General features: G+C 42.1%; 1 protein-coding gene across 1 annotated transcript in view; it reads left to right on the top strand.

The window, feature by feature from the left end:
- The window catches only part of COL6A3 (collagen type VI alpha 3 chain), a 237,613-nt gene that overhangs the window by 77,394 nt on the left and 138,549 nt on the right, over positions 1 to 21,670 (top strand). Inside the window, exons 8-12 of the mRNA XM_086956302.1 lie at positions 6,467 to 7,042; positions 7,660 to 8,268; positions 14,418 to 15,017; positions 18,739 to 19,341; positions 20,227 to 20,838. Of these exons, the coding sequence (XP_086812428.1) occupies positions 6,467 to 7,042; positions 7,660 to 8,268; positions 14,418 to 15,017; positions 18,739 to 19,341; positions 20,227 to 20,838 (3,000 nt within the window). The remainder of the gene's footprint in view (positions 1 to 6,466; positions 7,043 to 7,659; positions 8,269 to 14,417; positions 15,018 to 18,738; positions 19,342 to 20,226; positions 20,839 to 21,670) is intronic.

The following is a 21,670-nucleotide window of genomic DNA, read 5'->3' as shown; positions in this document are numbered from 1 at the left end:
TTCTGTAGTGGGTGCCTAGAGATGCTACATCCATGCCTGCTACGAGGTAGTGGGTTGGAATGACTCATGGGCATGGTCTAACCAATGAAGTAAAAGTTCCTGGGGACAACCCGACTCTCTTTGGTCATTTTCAAGATGTTGGAAGTTGTCCGCCATACTAAACGTGGGCCTTGAGGGCTGGGTGTGTGTGGTGCGTGTACTATGGTTTTCCTACTGTCCTCCCAAATCGGACACTAAAATCCAGTTGGATATCGCCCAATAAACCCAGAGACAGACACCAGAAAGAACAATTCAGAGTTTTCCAGCAACCATAGAGTGATACAGAACAATGTTTTTGGCATCCTGCTTTCGCCTTTCGATTGCACCCCAAGTGTTTATGTAAAACACCAGAAGACCTGTCAAGCAGGATTTGACATTCAAGCAGGATTTGGCACTGTAATATCAAAATGAGGCACACTGTAATTGGAGGTTGCCTGGCTATGAGGACAAAGGGAGGGCCCTGCACAGTTGTTAGCTATTTGCCTGTGACAGGGAAGGCCTCTTTGAAGTTTACCGCAAGTGTTATATGTAAAACCTCTGCAGACCTGCCAAGCAGAATTTGGCACTGTAATGTCAGAAAGGATGCTCAAAGCCCTACTTTTATATTCATGTTCAGAGAGGTCATCTCTGCCCATTCAGGACAGCCTACTGTTTGCTCATGGGGAGCCATTTATCACACATTCCTACCCATGATAAGTGGGAGTTCAACTGTAAATGGGCTTCCACTGGCTTTTGTCAGGGAAAATGTAACTTTCTAAAGGGACCTTTCCCTTAATATTAATCAAAAATTCAACATCACAATTAAATTGAACTTTTAAGAACTATAATTATTAAAAATTGTTGTTTAATTATATTCTAGGTGTTTCCTCTTCACTGTTAGGATTGTTAAATGTAAAAATTTAGCTCAATGTCTCACACTGAACAGTCATCCTTGACACAGTAAAAATAACTATTCTGCCTTTTTCATAGTAAGGACATATTTAACATTAAATTTCTACATGTTCTACTTTTAAATACCATGCAGCCTGCCTTCCTTATAGGAAATAAGGCCTAAAAATGAGTGACTTTTAAATAGTTAAAATAAAAGTATTGACCTGTCAAAAGGGGTTATTTTGACAAATCGATTTAGTAGTTTAATACTCCAGCAGCCAGGCTAGAAATGGTAGGCCTGCAGTCATGGCTGCACTCCTACTGTAGTGGGTGGCACAATGAGTGCTGCATTCCTCTAGTGACATTTGCCTTACAGACCCTGGCTCCTCTGTTTAGCATATACTAGGGACTTTTGGGTAAGTTAAATATGTCAATCAGGTGTATACCAATTTCATCAAGTTGAGGGGAAGCATAAGCACTTGACTACTGGTTAGCAGGAGTAAACTGCTCAAAGTTCTAAAGCCATTAAAATAGCTAAGGCAAATATCTAGAGGTGCATAACTCAAAATATGTTCATTTCCTACAGAGTTATGGAGAGAGCCCCGTCCTTGGAGATCGGAGGTGTGTGTTACTCCCATTATTTCCTTTTGCTGAAAAATGGCAGTGGCCTTTTGCTTATTTTAGATATTTGACCTCTCAATTTCTTCATTCAAATTGTGTACACTGGCCCAGGATCTATTTGCCCTAAATTTAGGAGACTGGACGGTAGCATTGGACCTGCTACCTCTTTTGCTCTAAGATCTGGAATGACTAGGCCCAAGTCATCCTAGAGGTCTCAAATCGGGCAAGGAGAATGGGGTACACAGAACTACTTGGCATGAGCACCTGTCCTCTAATCAGGCAGGTGCTCCAGGAGGATCTTCTGCCGCTACTGTTGGTCAGGGTCAGGCACCGGGACGTGGGCAATCTACTCCTCCATTATTGGAGATTAAGCAGCAGAAGTTGACTACATTTGATCTTCTTCAAAACGTCATGGATCACATTGACCAGGAGTCCTTTTAAAAGGTATATGTATGCTGGATGTTGGAATAAATTTGTGTACCCATTGAAGGATAAGCTGTCAAATGTCTTGCTGCTTGTTGTATCTTTAGCTCAGCAAGGAATAGCAGGGTGCATGGTTATCTGTTGGCCATTTTTGCTTAAATCACCTGCTGTAATGTGATTTCTCAAAGGTTTAAACCACGTTTCCTCCTTAAATCTTTGTGGTGCCATAGTGCTACCTTAATTGGTCCTTACTTTCCTCGTGTGTGCCCCTTTTGAGCTGTTGCACAGCTGTCATCTACATCTCCTGACCCTAAGTACTGTCTTTCTCAGTACGATAACCTATGCTCATCATGAGAGTGAGTCGTAAGCTTTATCAGTGCAGCTGCTCAAATTCACCTTTCTTCTGGATAAATTGGTGCTGAGGAATAGGGAGGCCTTTCTACTAAAAGTTGTGACTCTCATGTTGGAAAGTACATAACTTTGGTTGTTTTCTGCCACACCTCACCCCTTGATATAGGAGGAGAGACTCAAATGTTTGAACCCCAAAAGAGAGCTCAGCTTTTACATTGATCATTCTAAAGACCATTAGGAGGACCATCCCTTCTTAGTGCAGTTCTCCATGGCAAAGAAATGTCAAGCAGTTTAGAAAAAAACGTCGGCCCGATTTAAACATAGGCTGATGGAGTAATTACCGTCGCCAAGGTAGAATACTTTATATCCGCCATGGCGAAGATATCCAGACCGCCGTATTTAGAGATGTCCACTGGCCCTGCAGACATCTCTAGCATCTTTAGGAACCACAGTGAAGGCAGTTCCTGGTAATGTATTATAAGTTTGATGGACCGCTCTGACAATATGAGGGAGCCAAACATCAAACTAATAACTTTATTTTCATGCTTAAAAAGAAAATACCATAGTGCGATTTTCTTTTTAACAATCAAAAAGAACAATGACCCTCTCTCTAGTAGGTAAGTTAAAATATTTTACTGCCCCTTGCTGCCAAGTTTTTCTTGGCAGTGACAGGCAGTGAAAACTGTCCATATTTCCACTCAATCTAATTTCAATTGCTGGACACATTGCCAAAACTCCGATGACAAGGCGGCGGAGACTGAGTAGTCTCCACTATTTAAAAACAGAAGGTCCACCTGATTCAAAATGCAGACCTTGAGGTTGGCAGTAAGGGTACTCTCTCACCGTTGCGCTAGAGTACCCTTTCTGCCAACACATAAAACAGGCCTTTTGTCCAGGTGGATAGCCATCTGTCTCAAGATCTGCTACTCGATGGTCAAGAAGCAGCCTTCAGAACGGTTGAGGCCCCATTCAACTGGGGCCAGACTGGTGCCACTGCGTTGGCACATGGGGGGCCATTCATGAATGTTTGTCAGGAGGCAAAGTTTAGTGCACTTGTTCATGAATCACTACTGCTTTGACAGCCATCTCTAACGGATAGGGCCTTTTGGGTGTTCAGTTCTGCAGGACTTTTTTGTCTGAGACATTCTACAGACTCGCCAACGGTAAAGGTACTGCTTTGGTATCTATTTTATAGGTGAGGAATCTATGGTCAGTGGAACCCATCAGAAGAACAAGTTACTTACCTTTGGTATTGCTCTTTGTGGTGGATACTTTATCTACCCGCAGATTCCCTATTCTGTGGTATGGACTCTTCTTCATCTGAAAAGGTCCCAAATGAGGGTCTGCACCCTGAATGGCGAACCTCCAATATTGGTGGGACAAAATACGAGAATATAATATATAAAAAAAAAATAATGATAGGTAAGTAAGTTTAGACTTTCTATACCTAACTCTATATATATGTATCCACACTGTAAATATATCTTCAAGCTACATGAATGTGGAGTTAGGAATAGTAAAGCTGCAGATTTTCAGAAAACATCTCAAAACTTGGTTGTTTACTCTTCCCATGTACATTTAGACTACAGGCAGTCTAAACCCTCATGCAGATGGCAGCACCGAGACGCCTATGGGCATACGGCTCGCTTTACAAAATTTTAATCAAATCAGTAAATCTATACCTCTGATAAGTACTTACCATTTGATATGTTGTCCCTTGATATTCTGTCCTAGATATTCTTGTATCAGGATATTGTTGATGTTGATATTGAGTAAAACAACCCTAAATTGGAGATCTGGACACTGACACAAACAATTGGTTGTTGGAATCCGCATTTGAGGGCGGAAAAAGTGTACAGAAAGAAACCAAAATCAGAGCGTTTGAGTGGGACCTATATGAAGCTCCTCCTACCACCTCTGGGCGTAGAGGGCTAAATGTGGAGTGGCAAGATGCTATCTACTCGCGCATAGGTATTATGCTGAAAAATCTTCCGGATCCAGTCTGGTGCCTGGGAATATCCTAAAGGTGAAGAATCTGTGGTTAGATAAAAGTATCCACCAGAGAGAGCGCATTGCCCAAGGTAAGTCATTTGTTATATATGCTGTAGATAAAAGTATCCACCAGAGAGAGCGCATTGCCCAAGGTAAGTCATTTGTTATATATGCTGTCCAACGCTTCACAGTGACATTCACATTCTGTGTATTTGTGCAGCGCTAACCTAGTCTTGTGCTTATCTTAACAACTTAGAATTCGTAATCTTTTTAAGTGTCTTCTTAAAAACCTTCACTTCTTCAACATTCAGCTTGACTTAAAGCATGATTTCACCAATGCTCAGAAAGCTGTGACGTTACAGGCAGAGCTACTATTTGAATTTGCTTTTAGGACCACCAATTTGTTGATAGGTTGATTGTGCTTAGGTGTTGATGGTGAGAAATTAATGATTTTCTTGGCTCGGATGGGGGGTGCAGGCTGCTGCTGGAACGGGGCATAAAATACTGATTGCCATAAGTGTGATGAAAAAGCAGGCACCAGATGTCGAATTCTTTATTTCCAGTACCAAAGGTCGAGACCAAAAGATATGGGATGCTATCGAATCTGAGTAAATAATATGCTGCATTGTACTTAAGGATTTCTGGGAGTTCTGAATATGTAATGAGGTTGGCAATTGCAACAGCATTATGGTGGCATTGGGTTGTACATGCTAAGATCACTGGGTGCAGCATACTAATGATATAGGGCATTCCATTTTCTACTGTTAATGTGTATGTGGGATGTTTGTGGCAGTAGGAATCGGATTATGCAGCAAAATATATAATCATTTGAGCACCGAATATGGAATGCCAAGGGAACTAAATATGGACATAAATGTTGAAACAGGCTATTGAAACATTTGGGGCACTAGTCCCTGGGTGTGGAACATGGGGGGCCGTGAATATGGATTGTTGATAACAGGGCGCATAGAGTACTGATGGATCTAGATGCAGACAGTGGCTGGCCCTTGGATAGAAGTGAATATGGAATGATGCTGTGACTGGTGCTAGGCGTTAGAGTATATGTACAGTGGGTACAGAGGGATGTATGACGTTACAACGCATACTTTTACCACGCATACCATTACAACGCGGTTTTTACAACGCATACCATTACAACGCATAGCGCTTTGGGGTGCTGGATAGTGAATAGTTTAATTTACTATTCCAACTCCAGTCCCCGTGGACACTAGGGAAGGTGTTGGATAGTAAATTAAACTTATTCCCTATCCTAGAGCGCCCCCCAGCGCAATGCGTTGTAATGGTTTGCGTTGTAATGACTGCGTTGTAATTGTAGTGCGTGGTAAAAGATTCGTTGTAAAGGTTGTATACCGTACAGAGGGCTAGAGGACCTCGGTATGGAATGTTTGTGCCCTAGGAATGGAATAAAGTTTTAGTGGTTATGGAATGCTTGTGCTATGGATAGTGACACTGGCACTGGAATGTTGGTACCTATTGTGTATAATGCTTGCAGGGTCTGCTAACTGCTGCCAGGAGGGTACTGGCTACTGGGGCACTATGGAAATGAGACCTTCTGCTGGAGTTCTGCTGGACGGCACCTGGATAGAGGAAATGCTGACGTATATTTGAAACGTTCCTGTGGGGTTCTTGCGCTAGATCTCGTGCACCGCTTGTAGTAAATAAGCCCGCGTGATGCTGAACATGTCATAAATGTGCTTTCTTAAAGCATGGATTTAACCTCTTACCGTTACCAAATACAATAATGCTGTCGTCCTTGCGGGCTGCTTTACCCTTCACATCCGTCAGTTTTTGATTACCGTAGTCTTTGGAGGCTATTGGGATCCTTTTATACTTAGCAAACAGATTAATAACGCGTTCATTTAGTAAAAACTGTGCTTCAACTGCTTCCACGCTGCGTAATCGGATGCACTGTTCTCAGTATGCAAAGTAGGCTGCCGTCTGTGAATGTAACTTACACACCGTACTAACCCGCCAAATCAATTAAAACCCTGTTGGTTTGTTGCCACTTGTCAGAGAATAGGTCATATTGCCCCTACCTTGCAGTTTTCCCTTTTCTTTTCAACAAAGCATTGAAGTTGTTTGGGTTTTGCCTGCACATCCAAACCCACTAGTTAGCCATTTCCTCCCTTTACTTTCTATTGTCTTCTAGAAAGCAAGAGAGACATTTTGTTCTTGTTGGATGGGTCAGCCAACATGGTGAACAACTTCGCCCCAGTACGTGATTTCGTAGCCAAGGTAATCGAAGACCTGAATTTGGGCCCTGACGCAACCAGGGTGGCCGTGGCTCAATACAGCGACAATGTCAAGGTAGAGTTCAAGTTCGACACCTACCCGTCTGAGGAGGAAGTGCTTGCCAATGTGCGACAGATGAGGCTGAAGACCGGGCGCACCCTAAACACAGGCGCTGCCTTGGAGTACGTCCAGAGAAACCTCTTCACAAGGGATGGGGGCAGCAGGATTGACGAAGGCGTGCCCCAGATACTGGTGCTCCTTTCCGCAGGAAGGTCTCGGGACAGTGTGGACCAGGGTGCAGCAAGTCTCAGGCAATCTGGAGTGCTGACCTTCGCCATCCAAGCCAGGAACGCTGATGCCAGTGAGCTCGGAAGAGTCGTGTTGGATCCTAGCTTCATTCTGGCAGCTGACAATCTGCCCACAATTGAAAATATTCAGCCCCAACTGGTGAACCTGCTGAAGACAGTGCAGCTCCAAGTAACGCCTGCTACTTGTACGTATACTCTTGGGGTGCCTGTTTGTTGGGGTGGGGAGAGGAGAGGATCTAGAGCAGTCAAGGAAAGAGAGAGCAACACACTCTAGCCTGATTAATGAGATACAGATTTGGTCTAGTGGTGGTTGCATGATGGTCATTTGCCAGCAAGTAGTCAGTGATTGACAGTACTTGTTCGTATAAAGCACTGACTAGTGCAAAATTACTGTAAATCAAGGGATAGATCCAGATATAGGGGAGTAGACTCACTCTTCAGTGCATGAGGTTAGAACTAACATGATCCAGTGGACACTAGATCAGATATTTTGGGATGATAGATTCGGAATATCAGAGATATCAGTACGTGAAGGACAAGGTGCACTAACATAAAGAATGGAATATTATAGTACACAAATAAGTTCAAAGCAGAAATACATATATATAAAAACAAGTAGATGGCTTTGGATCAAATGTATGCTAAAATTCTTTTGGGTGGTTCAAGTCTGTGATTTAAGCAGGATCTGGACATGCATGGTTTGGGATTGAGATTAACGCAAGATATTATGAAGCAATAGTTAGACGGTCAGAAGAGCATTTGTAAGCCACTGTCTATTGTGTGCACTGTTTTCACACTCTAGTTGACGAAACCAGAAGAAAGGACATTGTGTTTCTACTTGATGGATCAGATGAGGTCCGAAGTGGTTTTCCCTCTTTGAGGACCTTCGTTCAGAGAGTGGTGGATGGGCTGGAAGTGGGCAGTGACAAAATCCGAGTTTCTGTGGTCCAGTACAGTGATGTTACGCAGCCCGATTTCCTTCTGAATTCATATGCAGACAAGCAGGGGGTTCTCAATGCTGTCCAGCGACTATCTCCTTTGGGAGGCTCACCACTGAACACCGGAGCAGCCCTAGACTATGTCACAGAGAATGTTTTCACTAGCGCTTCGGGCAGCAGGACTGAGGATGGGGTTCCACAGTTCCTGATCCTTCTGACTGCTGGCAAATCAGAAGATGATGTTAGGGGACCTTCATCGAACCTGAAGAGGATGGGAGTGGTGCCATTTGCCGTGGGAGCGAGGAATGCCGACATCACTGAGCTGCAGACCATTTCTTTTCTACCGGACTTCGCTGTGTCTGTCCCTGACTTCCGGGGGCTGGAAAATGTGCATCAGACCATCTCCAACAGAGTCGCTCAACTGAACAAGGCAGAAGTGACAACGCTAATCCAGTCTATCCCAGCCTCATCAGGTATGGTGACATTCCTCCTTCTCAGCATGAGCCCATGGTACTGGGGTAGAAAGAACAAACAAGGTTTCACTTCCATTTCCCTTCCTTAATATGAGCTTTTGTCATTCCCTGATTGAAGCCTCGTGTCCTGGCAATAGACTGCCTTAGAGTCACACATGTTCTCCCAGTACACAAAGTAATCAACTCTGCATGGACAACCCCCAAACGCTGATGACATCATTACCTTAAATTCCGCATTGTGATAGCTTTTCAGTGTACTCAAACAATATTAGTTTATATTGGCAATAAACACACATCTCATATTAATATGCAGGACTTCATTGTTTTAGTATCTATTCCACAAAACCATCATTATCATGGAAGTATGTATTTTTCTTCTTCCTGTACCTCTGTTCCAAATCAATAAGAGAAAATGGTCTTTGAGCGTGTTGAAACTCAAAATCTTGTTTTCCTTTTTGGAACCTGACTCTCCTCCGGGAAAAGTGAACTTTTGCAACTCGCCACATGCAAAATCCCAACCAATTCCCAAGACTTGATCCCTTTTTTAGAGAATCTTAATAGTCTGTTGCTGTTCAAATGTTGCATTCCCTTTAATAAATGACCCATTATACTATGCTCTCACAAGAATGTTAATGTAAGTTGCGGAGGGACCATACATAAGAAGCTCGGTTGAACCTAAAGAAACAATAAATAAGGTCAGGAAAATCTGAATGCAGGCGTGGCCAGCACAGGTAACAGTGGTGGGGTGGGGCAGGGACAAGAGGACAGATGACGGTATAGGGAAAGTAAAATAAAAAAGAAATAAGACCATTTACCTTGCACTCGCCACACATCGCGGTATTCTGTTGGTTTTCGCACAACAACAAAAGTGAAGGTCTTACTCTCTCAGCTAGTCTGAAGGTAAGTCAACTTGACTCCTTTCCATATAGGAATAGCTACACTACAATTGCTTTCACAGACATTACTGCATGTAAAACAATTGTCTACTCAAAATGTTGTGAATTGCTTTTGGTATTAATTGGTATGTCTCAATCCACAACTCCTATAACTCAAACGGATTATGTAACCAATGGAGAAATACCTGCATGTGCAATAATGAACACACCTCGATAAAGATAAAACGAATATAGTAGCATCAAACTTAAGTAATGAAAATGCAGGCAAGCAGTAGTGGTTAAAAATGTTGTGAGACCAGTACAAACTTTATGTCAGACTATATTTTTGTGAACGATACTATGGCATATAGTCAGTTAAAATAAAAGAAATTGTAATACATGTATGTAAAAGTCAAAGCTTATTACCATTTCTAAATACGTGAAAAGAATAATTTGATAAAAATGTTCTCCAAAACATTCTCTATGCTATCCTATTTCTGTAGCTGCTAATACATAAATAGGTTCGCCAATGTAAACAACTGATCAGGTCTCTTGTCTTCAATCAAATGAAAATATATAAGATTTCTTGGTGTACTTTTGTCACTCATTTCAATGTATTTGTCCTCGTGTCCAAACAATAAACCTTCACTTTCCGTGGACACAGCAGGATGTGTCTGTAAATATGCATTTTCAGTATTTCCCTTACAAATATGCAGCCTTGCTGACCTTAACGTTCGACTTTCGACTTATTATGTGATTCCCTTTCAGTATACTATAAATAAACTATTTCATCACAGTCCCTGTGCTCCTGAAATAATACACTTTGATTTAAATAGGCCTGTTTGTTTACCAGTGTGTATGTAAAACCATACATTTTACCTGTCTTTAGATGCCGTCCCACAAAAGCAATGGTTAACTGCCATAGTACTAATTCATGGGGAACGTACACATTAATCATAAAAATATAAACAGGCCTTTTCATAAACCTATTTGAATTAAGGAATCAGCTTGCTATTTTCCTGTTATATTATTTTCTCTGTGGCATCATTTGCTGTTTCTGTCTGTACTGCACGAACGGGTGTTGCACTTCTGACTTAGGCTCTGTCTGTAAAGACAGTTCATTAATCTCTACATTTCCCTTGCCAAGTATTCTGTCTTGGTTATCAGTCTGATGGGGAGCACTGCTTGAAGCCAGCATAAATAAATCTATGTCTGCCCAGTGTCAGTGACAGAGGAGGACTCTTTCGGGTTCCTACAGTCATTGACTGGACAGCATCTTCAGTAATCAATGACACACCATTACTGGGGTTCCATTTATTTTCAGTACCAGAAGACTTGTCCGGGCCCTTAAGGCCCATGGTAAAATAGCTTCTGCTGCTAACACATAAGAACGAAGGGATGAATTAATCCAAATTGTACCTTTAAGCTGCATATTTCTCAGCAATGACTGAATCACTCACCATAATACAAATATCCTGCAGTGCAACATAACTAACAGGTATATAAATATATTTGAATCCAGAAAAATGCAACATTGGGTTAGCAGTCGTACTCTCCTATCCTTAGAGCGCTGTACTACGGAGAGATCATGGTGCTCAGAACACTATTAACACATCTGTCGCCGCCATGTGTACCAGCTAGACTAATGAACAAATAGTGTTCATAGCCCAAACAACACGTTAGCTATAAAATAGCGGGGCAGCCCCAATATAGACCCCAAGTATGCTTCTTTTTATAGTCAAAAATATATATGATCATTCCAAAAATGTTTTGATTTTAGCTTACTTCACACAGCAGAATGTACAGGTATTTTTTTTTTTTGGTAAATATTTTGTGAAGGCTTTTTCCAAAGTCGCTTCTAGACCAGACTCTTTACAGGCTATGGCTTTTGTGGCATTCAGGGTGTCAATGTTAAGAGCATCCTTGATCGTTGAGTGTGTATTTATTGATCCAGAGAGAGCTTTAATAGGTTAGTTTCTCAATTTGTAAGTTTGAGTTTGTTTCTTCTTCTTGACTGATTATGCTGCAGTTGTTTTATTCTTGTGTTATCTATAGGATTCAGTGTAGTTCGTATTTTTGGTGGCAAGGCGATTTTTTTGCTGTAAGATTGGAGGTTTGAAAGGAGTTGATGTAAACTCTTACTCTGGGGGTCCCTGAGATGTACAAGCCCAGTTACCCCTCCATACTGTACAAAGTCAACTCTTCCATTCTCTTTCATCTCTTAATAAATGCAAAAATACATATGCAGTCTTTGTAGTGGCGTATAACGGCCTTTTGAATATTGTACTGAATGTTTGCCATGGCGAGAGGGCATTTACTACTCCGCTAATGTATTTGGGCAAGGATGTTGCTTGTTGTAGATCCTCCTCCAGATGGAAATAGGTACTCAAGCTCAAAAACTTAGTTCAGCATCCATGTAAAATAGCATTCTCTCCCCTATTTGAATGTTGCATCTCAAGAGAGGCTGGATTGTATGCCCTGTTCATACAATTATGTTCATGTAACCTACATATATGGTTGGCTTAATGAAATGTTAACTTAAGACGTTATGTCTTATCTATAGACAGATGAATAGATGTACCGTTCAGTATTCTTCACTTATGTAGATACCCGTACCACGTTCCTTGTAGGCTACAGCTCATCAATTAATAAAATTCAACATGTCAGCTGTTTGCAGAGCACTTCACAAAGTAGTATGTAGATGTAGCTCCTAGTTCCAACAAGTATGTTGTGTTATTGTGAAAAGTCTGCTATATACAAGTCGTGAAGGTGCTATGTGCAGCTAAAAGGACACACCTTATTGGGCTATTTCCTTTTAAGCATGCGTTTTAGATTGTCAAAGTCTGTGATTAAATTATTATCTCTAGTTTTCCACTTGTGATTGTTGGGTTCTAAATACATTTCGAGCAAACTTTGGAGCCATTCTGCTGTAAATATTAGTAGAAATTCTTGTGTTAACGTTTCTTTCTTCATTTTTCAGTTTTTTTATTCTGAGTTGAGGGCAGAAACAGGGGTAGTCATATCTACAATTTGTTTTGCTGTTTTTACACTCCTGCCTACACCCCTTGTTAATTTGAATCCGTACACTAAACTAAGGGTGTCTTTGAAGAGGGCTGCTAGAATACAATCTAAATCAAGGACCAAAGATAAAAATATGAGCCAATTCGTAGAATAATCACATTTGTGTGCAGTCATTCACCAACACTTCAGTCTGCTTACGTACTCAACCATTTTGGGAAAATACCTGCCACAGAGCACACTTATGTAAATAGCCTTCTAGCACCATTTACTGTACGCGGGCCTGCTCATGACGCTAAACGTTAGGAATCTGAAAGATGTGTTAGTGTCCTCGTCCTCCACAGAAACAAATTAAAGTTCCGCGGTGGTTTAGCATTTAGTAATTTGGAGCCCAATTCAGAAATGGATTTTTGGCCATCAATATGTATTTACGACCTTAAATATCTCTATGTACACTGCCAGGCGTTCCTAAAGGGATTCCTGGCGAGCAATCATGGATTAATCCTTGCAGAGTTCTCCACCAGGGGTGCACCGTTGGTTTTACAAGGCATGCTTTGCCATGCAAGCTTATGAACACTGATCAACGTTCTTTAGTGAGCAGTCTCACCCTGTAAATGGTTGGAATATGTTCCCTTCAGGATGGTAATGGGGGCAGATCATCCCCAAATTTAGTGGTGTGCAGGGGAAGTCATTTCACCATTGGGGAAAATGGTTTCCCTGAAGAGAAAAAAAATGCATTTCCCAGCATCTCCCTTCTTCCTGATCTTAAGTCTACCCTGCACAGATTGCCACACTTGGCTAATAAGAGCCCACTGAAGATGTCACATAACATTCCCAGTAGCGTCTCTGGAAACCTGCACCTGGTGCAGTGTTGCAGATGGGCCCCAGGAATGCTTATAACCTGGCATGCACGCACTTTCACTTGTTGTTTTAATTGGACACTATATTTTCTGTTCCTGAGACCTGGCAGAAAGCTAACTCAGTTGACTGTGTGGAGCACAAAGTCAAATGCAGCTCCAAATCTCTAGGAAGGAAGATGTCTCCTTTCTTCTGCAACCTCGTTTTAGGGCCCAGTAGGTTGAGGGCTCTACTGCAACTCATTATGACTCCTTATCCAGGGAGTAGGGGTGCCTCTTGTATTGGGTCCATAGAACTCTTGTTACACCACTGCTTCATGTAGAGGTTTGAGTAAGGAGATCAGATTCCCTCGGCCCCTGGACATGCTCCTCTCTGCTAACCTTTGTGTTCTTGCAACTTCTTATGGCCCCATTAGAGCGGGTCAGGAACAGCGCATCAGTATTTCCACTCCTGACATTACTAATTACACAGGTATCGGTCATTTCAGGAATGGACAAATCTGAGGTCCTCTGAGTTTGTCACCAAGAGTCCCCTAGACATAGAATATTATTGCAGGAATTGAGAATATGTCCTCAGTTTCATGAGGTAATTGTCTGTTTTTGGCCGTTGTCTCACCTGGAAATGACACCAGATTTTTAGCTGCAAACACAGTTTGCAATTAAATTAAAAATTACACCTTACATGTGATTGGACTTAAGAATTGCTTAGAATTTTGGTACACATTCCGTTCAATTTATGTGACATGTATGCATGACATAAGCACGGTGTTTGGTTGAACACTTTTGTACATACATAATGCTAAATTTGTGCAGGCGGTTGTACTTAGTGGCTATCATTATTTGGCTCTAGGAATCAAGACTTATTTTCATAATCAGACCATTAGCCAAGAAGAGCGAGAGAGGGGCAGAAAATGGAGTCTAGTGAAGGAAGAGAAGGATAGGGCAAACATGACAAAGGGAGAGAGAAGGGATTAAAAAGAACCTGCAGAAGTGAGATAAAAAAAACTGAAAGTTGAGGTTGGTGGAAGAAAAAGGCATGCAGTGGAATCAAGACTAGATAGCCTTGGCATTTGGCACTCACAGCTTTCAGAAGCACGGACTGTAGGCTTCTAAGAAATACTTTACCCCCTCACACTTATGGTTTTTGCCCGTTAAGCGCAGACAACATACTAAAATATAGGTTTAGATACTCTATGAATAGTTAAACATATTACAAGCTTTGTTCAGAAACTGAGGTTTGGTATCTCTTTAGGAACTCTGACTGAATCTTAAGTTGACACGAACACACCTTCTCCCACCCACACACACACACACACTTTCTCTCTTGCCTGTTTCTCTATCCCACTTTCCATCTTCTCTTATAAGTGTACTTAATAAAAATCTTATTCCTGCATTTCAGATGACAAGAGAGATGTTGTTTTCCTAATTGATGGCTCCAGAAGTGCATCTCCAGAGTTCCCCTTCATCCGTGAATTCATCAGAAAGGTAGTTGACAGCTTGGATGTGAGCTCCGACAAAGCGCGGGTATCTGTCATCCAGTTCAGTGAGGACCCCAAGGTAGAGTTCCTGCTCAACACCCACTCCAATAAAGCAGAAGTGCTGAGCGAGGTGCAGCGGCTAAGCCCTAAAGGTGGGAGAGATCTTAACACTGGTGCAGCACTGGCTTACGTCTCAAAGAATATTTTCACACGGCCATCTGGGAGTCGCATCGAGGAAGGTGTGCCACAATTTCTGATCCTACTCAGTTCAAGATCCTCCAATGATGACATCGACGAGGGTGTGCTCCAGGTGAAACAAAGTGGTGTGGCCTCTATGGTGATTGGCTCGAATGTAGATGATGAGGAAATGAAGACAATTTCCCTGGGTCCTGAGTATGCCTTCTCTGTGTCCAACTTCCGTGAGCTTCCTGGATTGACGCAGAGGCTGGTGACACCAGTGAATTCCCTATCAACTCAACAGATCAGAACTATAATTACAGAGTCAACATTGCCTGTCCCGGGTAAGTCTGCCTACATCCTTCTTAGGCTCTTGGTCTGACCAGGTTTGGACCACCTTTTTAACATTCGTATTTGCTTACAAACAACTAGAAACCTATAAGCTGTATTTCGTTAGTAAGTTGCTCCACACTACTTGGTTTGACAGGGCTATTCCATTATTTTCTTGTACCTCAATTGTATCACCCAATATAAATGAACGTTTTGCAAATAAGGCGTATTGTATGCACTCTAAACATTACCTGATTTCTTCTATTCTTTAGCTCCTGCTACCTAGGTGAAGATGATCTGTAAAACAATAAAACCCAAGTCTAGCAAGCCATTTAAATTCAACTTTCTGATTAACTCAATGTATCTTTGTCCTACTGCCAAATGTGTTTTTAGTTTATAAGTCCTATATTCACATCTCCCAATATTGCAATGCTCATATTTTGTTGAGTCATCTTGACTTCACAGTTTATTTTTTTAAATACTTGACTTTTAAAAATGGCAAAGTAGAGAAATGCATGAAGAAATTGTCTGTTATAGGCTCTGCTATATCACCTCAAAGGTAAAAGCTTAGGCTTCTGCCCAATGGTAGTCAAGACAGATGTCGTGTAGGAGCTCCTGCCTCATTGCTCAAGGCTTACAGTGAGGGCGGCGGCCCCTTGGACAGTAAATTAAACACACGTGATAGTCTCCCTGTGTCGTCACTTGTGAACATATGAGTGAACCCTCTACTTTATGGGGGCATACCTCATGAAAATGTAGTCCTTAATTCTGAATCAAGATGATGGATCCCACCAGTGAAAGGTCAGACCTTGCTCTCAGAAAGAGGTCAGCATTTTATTGTTCTAGTCTAACTAGTGGGAAACTATTGCTCGCCCCTTTTCCCTCTCGCACATGTGGGGAAGGATCCCTCAGTGCTCTGAAAGTCCACCCCTAAAGTGGATGCTAGCTTTCTATACAATGGGACGATGTGTGAGACTCTTAACATATGAAGAGGCCAGCGAGGCTCCTCTGTGAACTCAATGCTTCCGCATCCGAGTCATGAAGTAAAGCAGCCTCTGTAAATCTACACCTACCTACCTATCTATTTATTCTGTTATCCCTGACACTTGTATAAGTGGGGCCTAATTCATGTACTTTTTTCATAGGGGAATGATCTGTGAGCAGTAAAAGTAAATCACATTTGTACAGTGAAATATATACCTGGCACTTTTACCCATTCCTAAACCTACAAATTAGAAATGAGATAAGCACCAACTTAAAACACATTTTCCTACAGGTATCACACTCTCTGGCACACTTTGTTGAGCAGAAGCTCCTCATCTGTGCTCAACTGCCCTTAGCACTCCTTGGAAACGACTCTCCCCCAGGATACAGCTGCATCTTTCATGTGATACACAATGCTTGTTTTAGTCAAATATCTCGTGTAGCCTGACCTTTATTTAACGTCCTTTCTGCTATCGACAGATGTGGGCTACAAGGCTGCTCTACCTTGAGACACATCGACAGGTAAAAGGAGCATCTTTACTCCTTCTCTTAATCTGGCCTTAACCTTAACTAACAGACATAGTTCCAACATATATCGTTTAGATATTCCTAAAATAATGGCCTGATGGTACCCGAATGATAAAAGCATTACAGGACCATGCTAAGGGCCATACATAGATCTTGATAACATATAATAACAAGCATTGGCGAGAGACAATAATTCTGATCCTAATGTGCGAATGCATGCAGTGTTAACGCATCAGAACGAGGCATTAAAAGAGAGCCTACAGGATTGGGGAGCGACAGTTATAAAGTAGCCCCTCATGCAGATTAATGCAAGCACTGGAGTAGAGGCAAAAGGGTCCATTAAAGATGCCAAAACCATTGAGAGATAAATACCCCACAGGGCTGAGCCGAGCTGTGATTGACAAAGTCTCAAGCCAATGGCTGAACAAGGTTGGTCATAGTAAGCCAACTGATAAAAGGGACAGGCCCAAAGTACACTCTATAAAATAGCAGTAACTAAAGACTATTATCTTAAAAAAATGTTTTAGAAAATGTATTTCAATTAAAGTCTTTAATGAGACAAACTCTGGGACTTGCCCATGCCTTGGGACTGAAACAGTGTAAGCAGAGGATGGGTATACTAACTCCCAAAGTATTTCAAAACGGTATTACTGAAGAGCAGAGTTCTTTCAGGCAGAAAACAGCTGCGTGAAGAGGCCAAAACATTGTTGATGGAAGCTCCCCTTTGACGTACAGAGAAAAACAACTGCACAGAAGTACACCGTCTCCTGCAAAGAATAGTACGGTATAGAGTATGTAGCCGCAGTGTAAGCATCTCTCGTGTACATACAACAGTACAAAAACAGAAGCAGTGCGAGCTTTGTTTAATATCTGTGGGATTGCATGTGTGTATATAAGAGAGAAATAGCTTCAGTGTCTGGTGATGGCCTGTATGTGACATTGTTGTGTTTTTATAACTTATTGTATGTGTTAGTGAGACAATGCATGTGCTCATATGTTTGTGTAATCGTTTGTTTGATGTGCATGTAAGGGTGTGTAAACATGATGGTGCACATGTGTGCCTGATGACGGGTGATGCTTTCATTGCAAATATTGGCAGGCTGGCAATTGGCTGTATGCTTGCATGGTGGTGTGACATGTATGGGTGAAAGAGTGATGTATGTGGGTCTGAGTGTCTTTGTGTTTTAAGATATGTGAGTGTATCTGGATGTGAAAGTGTGACTCGGAGCCAAATGGCAGTGCTGGAGTGGCCAGTACGATTCTAGAGGATCTTCCCACTCGTTGTAAAAATATAGTCTAGGCAAATATATGCTGCAAATACAGGAGGCCCCTTCACATTTTTAAATAAATCAGACAAAAGCATAGGCTGAATATTTCCAAGAACCCTTTAATTTGAAAAGGGACTTAACGCGGGGCAAGTAATGTAATTATACTAGGCGGGGCCGTCATTGTGGCGCTTCCATGCTTTCATGCGCTACTACAGATTAACGGCCCTTTGAGCAAACACCACACCACTGCTGTTGTTTTTGCAGCGCCAGAGTGCATCTGTGAAGCGCTGGCCCGTGAGGTTGAGAACTAAAAGGACTGTACAAATGGACTTTCTAACTTGCTGGTTTTGTTACTGTGGGCCAATATTGGTGAACTGCAAAATGGGCACCCACCCACCAAATGGTCCCCATAACAAAACTGGCCCCAGCCTCTGGGAAATGCCCGCTGCCCAGTACTACCAGTCTGGTCCTGCCCTTGGATAAATGCACTATTGAAAAAGATCACAAGACAAATTGGAGGCTTCAACACAACTGCCTCAAAACAAACAACCCTCAAGAAGAGGCATGCTTGCATAGATCACAGCAGACTATACAAATTAACAATCCAAAAAAATAAATACACTATTGCAGCTGAATCCACAATGCAATCTGCCAAATAGTATAGAATATTCACAGAATTCCAGAAGCCTAAATGCAGTGAAGCTAACCATCCCATTTCTCAATAATATTTTGACAAACCAAACTGGGAAATCATTGCACAATTAAAGCACACATGTTGGATTCTTCACTATTGAACAAAAAACAAAGCGCCCCAAACTGTTTGCAACAAAGCTGACAAAAAATATATAAGACATCCTCTAATCATTTCTGTGATTATTCTTGTAAAAACAGAGTGAATTTAGCTTTCACCTGCAGCTTCTCATGCAGGTCTTTTATCTTCTTTTTTGCGCTATAGGTCCCGATGGCGAAAAGAAAGACATTGTTTTCCTCATCGATGGATCTACATATGTGGGGCAGGATGGCATGGCTAACATTCGGGATTTCATCATTCGGATTGTTGAGAACCTAAATGTGGGGGTGAACCAGGTGAGGATTGGCCTGGTGCAGTACAGCAATGATCCCTCTGTTGAGTTCTATCTTAGAAGCCATCTAAACAAACCAGCTGTGCTGCAAGCCATTCGCCGACTCAGGCTGAAAGGGGGATCACCCACCAACACTGGAAAAGCCCTTGAGTATGTGGCAAGGAACCTCTTTGTGAAGTCTGGTGGGAGCCGGATTGAAGAAGGAGTCCCTCAGCACCTGGTGCTCCTCACTGGAGGGAAGTCCCGGGATGATGTTGATGGTGCAGCTAGGCTTCTTGGAGGTGCAGGTATAAAGAGTCTGGCCGTGGGTGCCAGCAATGCCGATGCAAGTGATATCGAAAAAATCACACAGGACTCCCGGCTGGTCTTCATGATCCGAGATTTCAGGGAGCTGGGAAATATTGAGACTAGGTTCTTACGCTCCTTTGAAGGCCCTGTCGAAATTGTGCCAACTCCTCCTATTGTGGGCCCAGCTGGTAAGTATCTTTCTACACTTGTCTTCTGAGAAAAATGTTAATTATTGAGAGTTTCCTTTTGATTGGCTCCTTGAAATGTAGACTTAGAGCCTGGCAGTGAATGGGCACATGAAGGCCATGGAAGAGGTGGTGTATGACGAAGTGAGAACTCGGGGACAGATGGTGAGTGGCAAGGTGGACACCTTGGAAAATTTGGTAAAGGTGCAGGTGAAGTCCTTGGAAGAACTTATGAATGGACAGGAGAAGATACTGTAAAATTTGGGGAAGGGATAAGAGAAAAGGCTGGCTACAAATGCCAAAGGAAGACATGGTGACCACACGGTAAGAGATCAAACAAGTAAATGAATGGCCAAATGAGGATAAAGTGATTGATGGTCAATAAAGAGTGAAGACCCTTAAGATGTGTTCTTTGATGAGGCGAAGGTCAAATGAAATGTAAGGGACGGGCACATGAAGCTCACAAAGAAAGCAATGAATGAACAGATGAAGTTCAGTAGAGAGATGGTGCATGGACTGTCAAATTTTTATTCTGAGGGATAGCTCTGATTTGTAAGCTGTTAGTGTGTAAGATGCTCGCTAACAGATTGATCAGTCTGCTCTGTAAAGTAGAAGCTTACATTGATTCTATTTTAGCAACCTGCAACATGGAGTTAGTTTGGAAGTGAATACAAAGCAACAAGTCAGCAGACGTTTATGGAACAAAGGTGCAAATTAAATCCTTAATTGATGTTTAGCTTTCTGGATGCGGGAGGCAATTGTGCAATAGTATCGTATCAGTCTTAATTGATTTGTCTTGAATACTTAAAGAAGAATGCACCTAGTATAGCAACTTTTATGTTATTATGTATGTGTTTTTCATGTTTGTCATGTTCCCACCTCTTTTAGATGGTAAAAAAGAAGTGGATATGGTGTTCTTAGTAGATGGCTCCATGAACGTAGGCAAAGAGAACTTCAAGGTAGTCCTTGAGTTTGTGTCTGGTATCGTCGATGCTGTCTACGATGAAGGAGATGCCTTCCAAATTGGCTTAGCACAATATAACTCTGATGTCACTGATGAGTTCTTCCTTAAGGATCACCCAACCAAGGATGAGGTTCTGGAGGCTGTGGAAAAGGTGGAATACAAGGGTGGCCGATCTGTGAACACTGGTGCAGCCATTCGTCACCTCAACGAGAAGCACTTTGTCAAGGAGGCAGGCAGCAGAATTGATAGGAGGGTACCTCAAATTGCATTTGTTATCACTGGTGGCAAATCCTCTGATGATACCCTGATACCCGCTCAGTCACTTGCCTCCAGGGGTGTCAATGTGTTTGCCATTGGCCTGAAGGACGTTGACCAGACTGAAGTAGGCAAAATCGCCAGTGCGAGTGCATTGACTCTCCGTGTCATGAATGTCCAGGAGCTGTCAGAGCTAAATGAGCAGGTTCTGATCACAATGGAGGAACTTCTAAAAGCTAAACCCGGACCACTGTGTCCAAGCATCCCAGATATTACAAGAGGTTAGTGAAGTAACTCCTGCTTTATTTGTATAAATCATGCTTTTACATGCTATCTTAGGGGGTGAATGTCCATCCACAGTCCTTTTGTTTGACAGAGAGAGGCAGAATGGCCTGCACAGAAACTTGCAAATGTGAAAATGTCAGTTTTTTTCTGGAAGGGAGAATCACCTTACACAAGCCTTCCTTCTGGGAAGGTATACCTAACTGCTACGAGCCTCTCAGATTTACAAGATTGTTTTTTTGGTGCCTTGAAGGACTCATTCATCTTGCACCTTTCTAAAGCAAAGCAGAATCTGAAATTGTTGTTCATGGATGTGAGCTCAGTGAGCTCTTAGGGTTCATCCACTCAATGGGAGATATTCTCAATGAAGTGGCGGTGAGAGGCGTTAGCCTACTTGGCTTACCGCCTCTTATCTTCATTTTGAAAACGCGAAATTTAGCGTGAAAGGGAGCTTATTCTCAAGGCAGTGTTAAGACACTTAACATAGCTTAAAGCCACGTTAAGTGGCTTAACGCTACCTTGAGAATAAGGCGCTGGTCCTATCGCCACAGGAACGTCAGAAAAAGTCACGTTCCCGTGGCAATAGGGGCTTGAGAATATGCCCCAATGTGTTTTGAAATTTTCATCCAATTGCTGAATATTTGCTGAATCTGATGTTAACCAGGTCATAACACTGTTATGCCCAGCTTTTACAACTAGTGTTTGAACAAAATACCTGTAATTGGCTAAATCAGCACAGATCTCATCATTAGACTTCTCTTGTGGATCTTGCAGGGATAGTTTTCCAAAAATGGTCAGACTTGAGAAACTTGAGGCAATAACAGACAGTTG

This window comes from Lissotriton vulgaris, chromosome 2_1, assembly GCF_964263255.1.
Source record: "Lissotriton vulgaris chromosome 2_1, aLisVul1.2, whole genome shotgun sequence".
Lineage (NCBI taxonomy): Eukaryota > Metazoa > Chordata > Amphibia > Caudata > Salamandridae > Lissotriton > Lissotriton vulgaris.
This window is presented reverse-complemented; position numbering and strand designations above follow the sequence as displayed.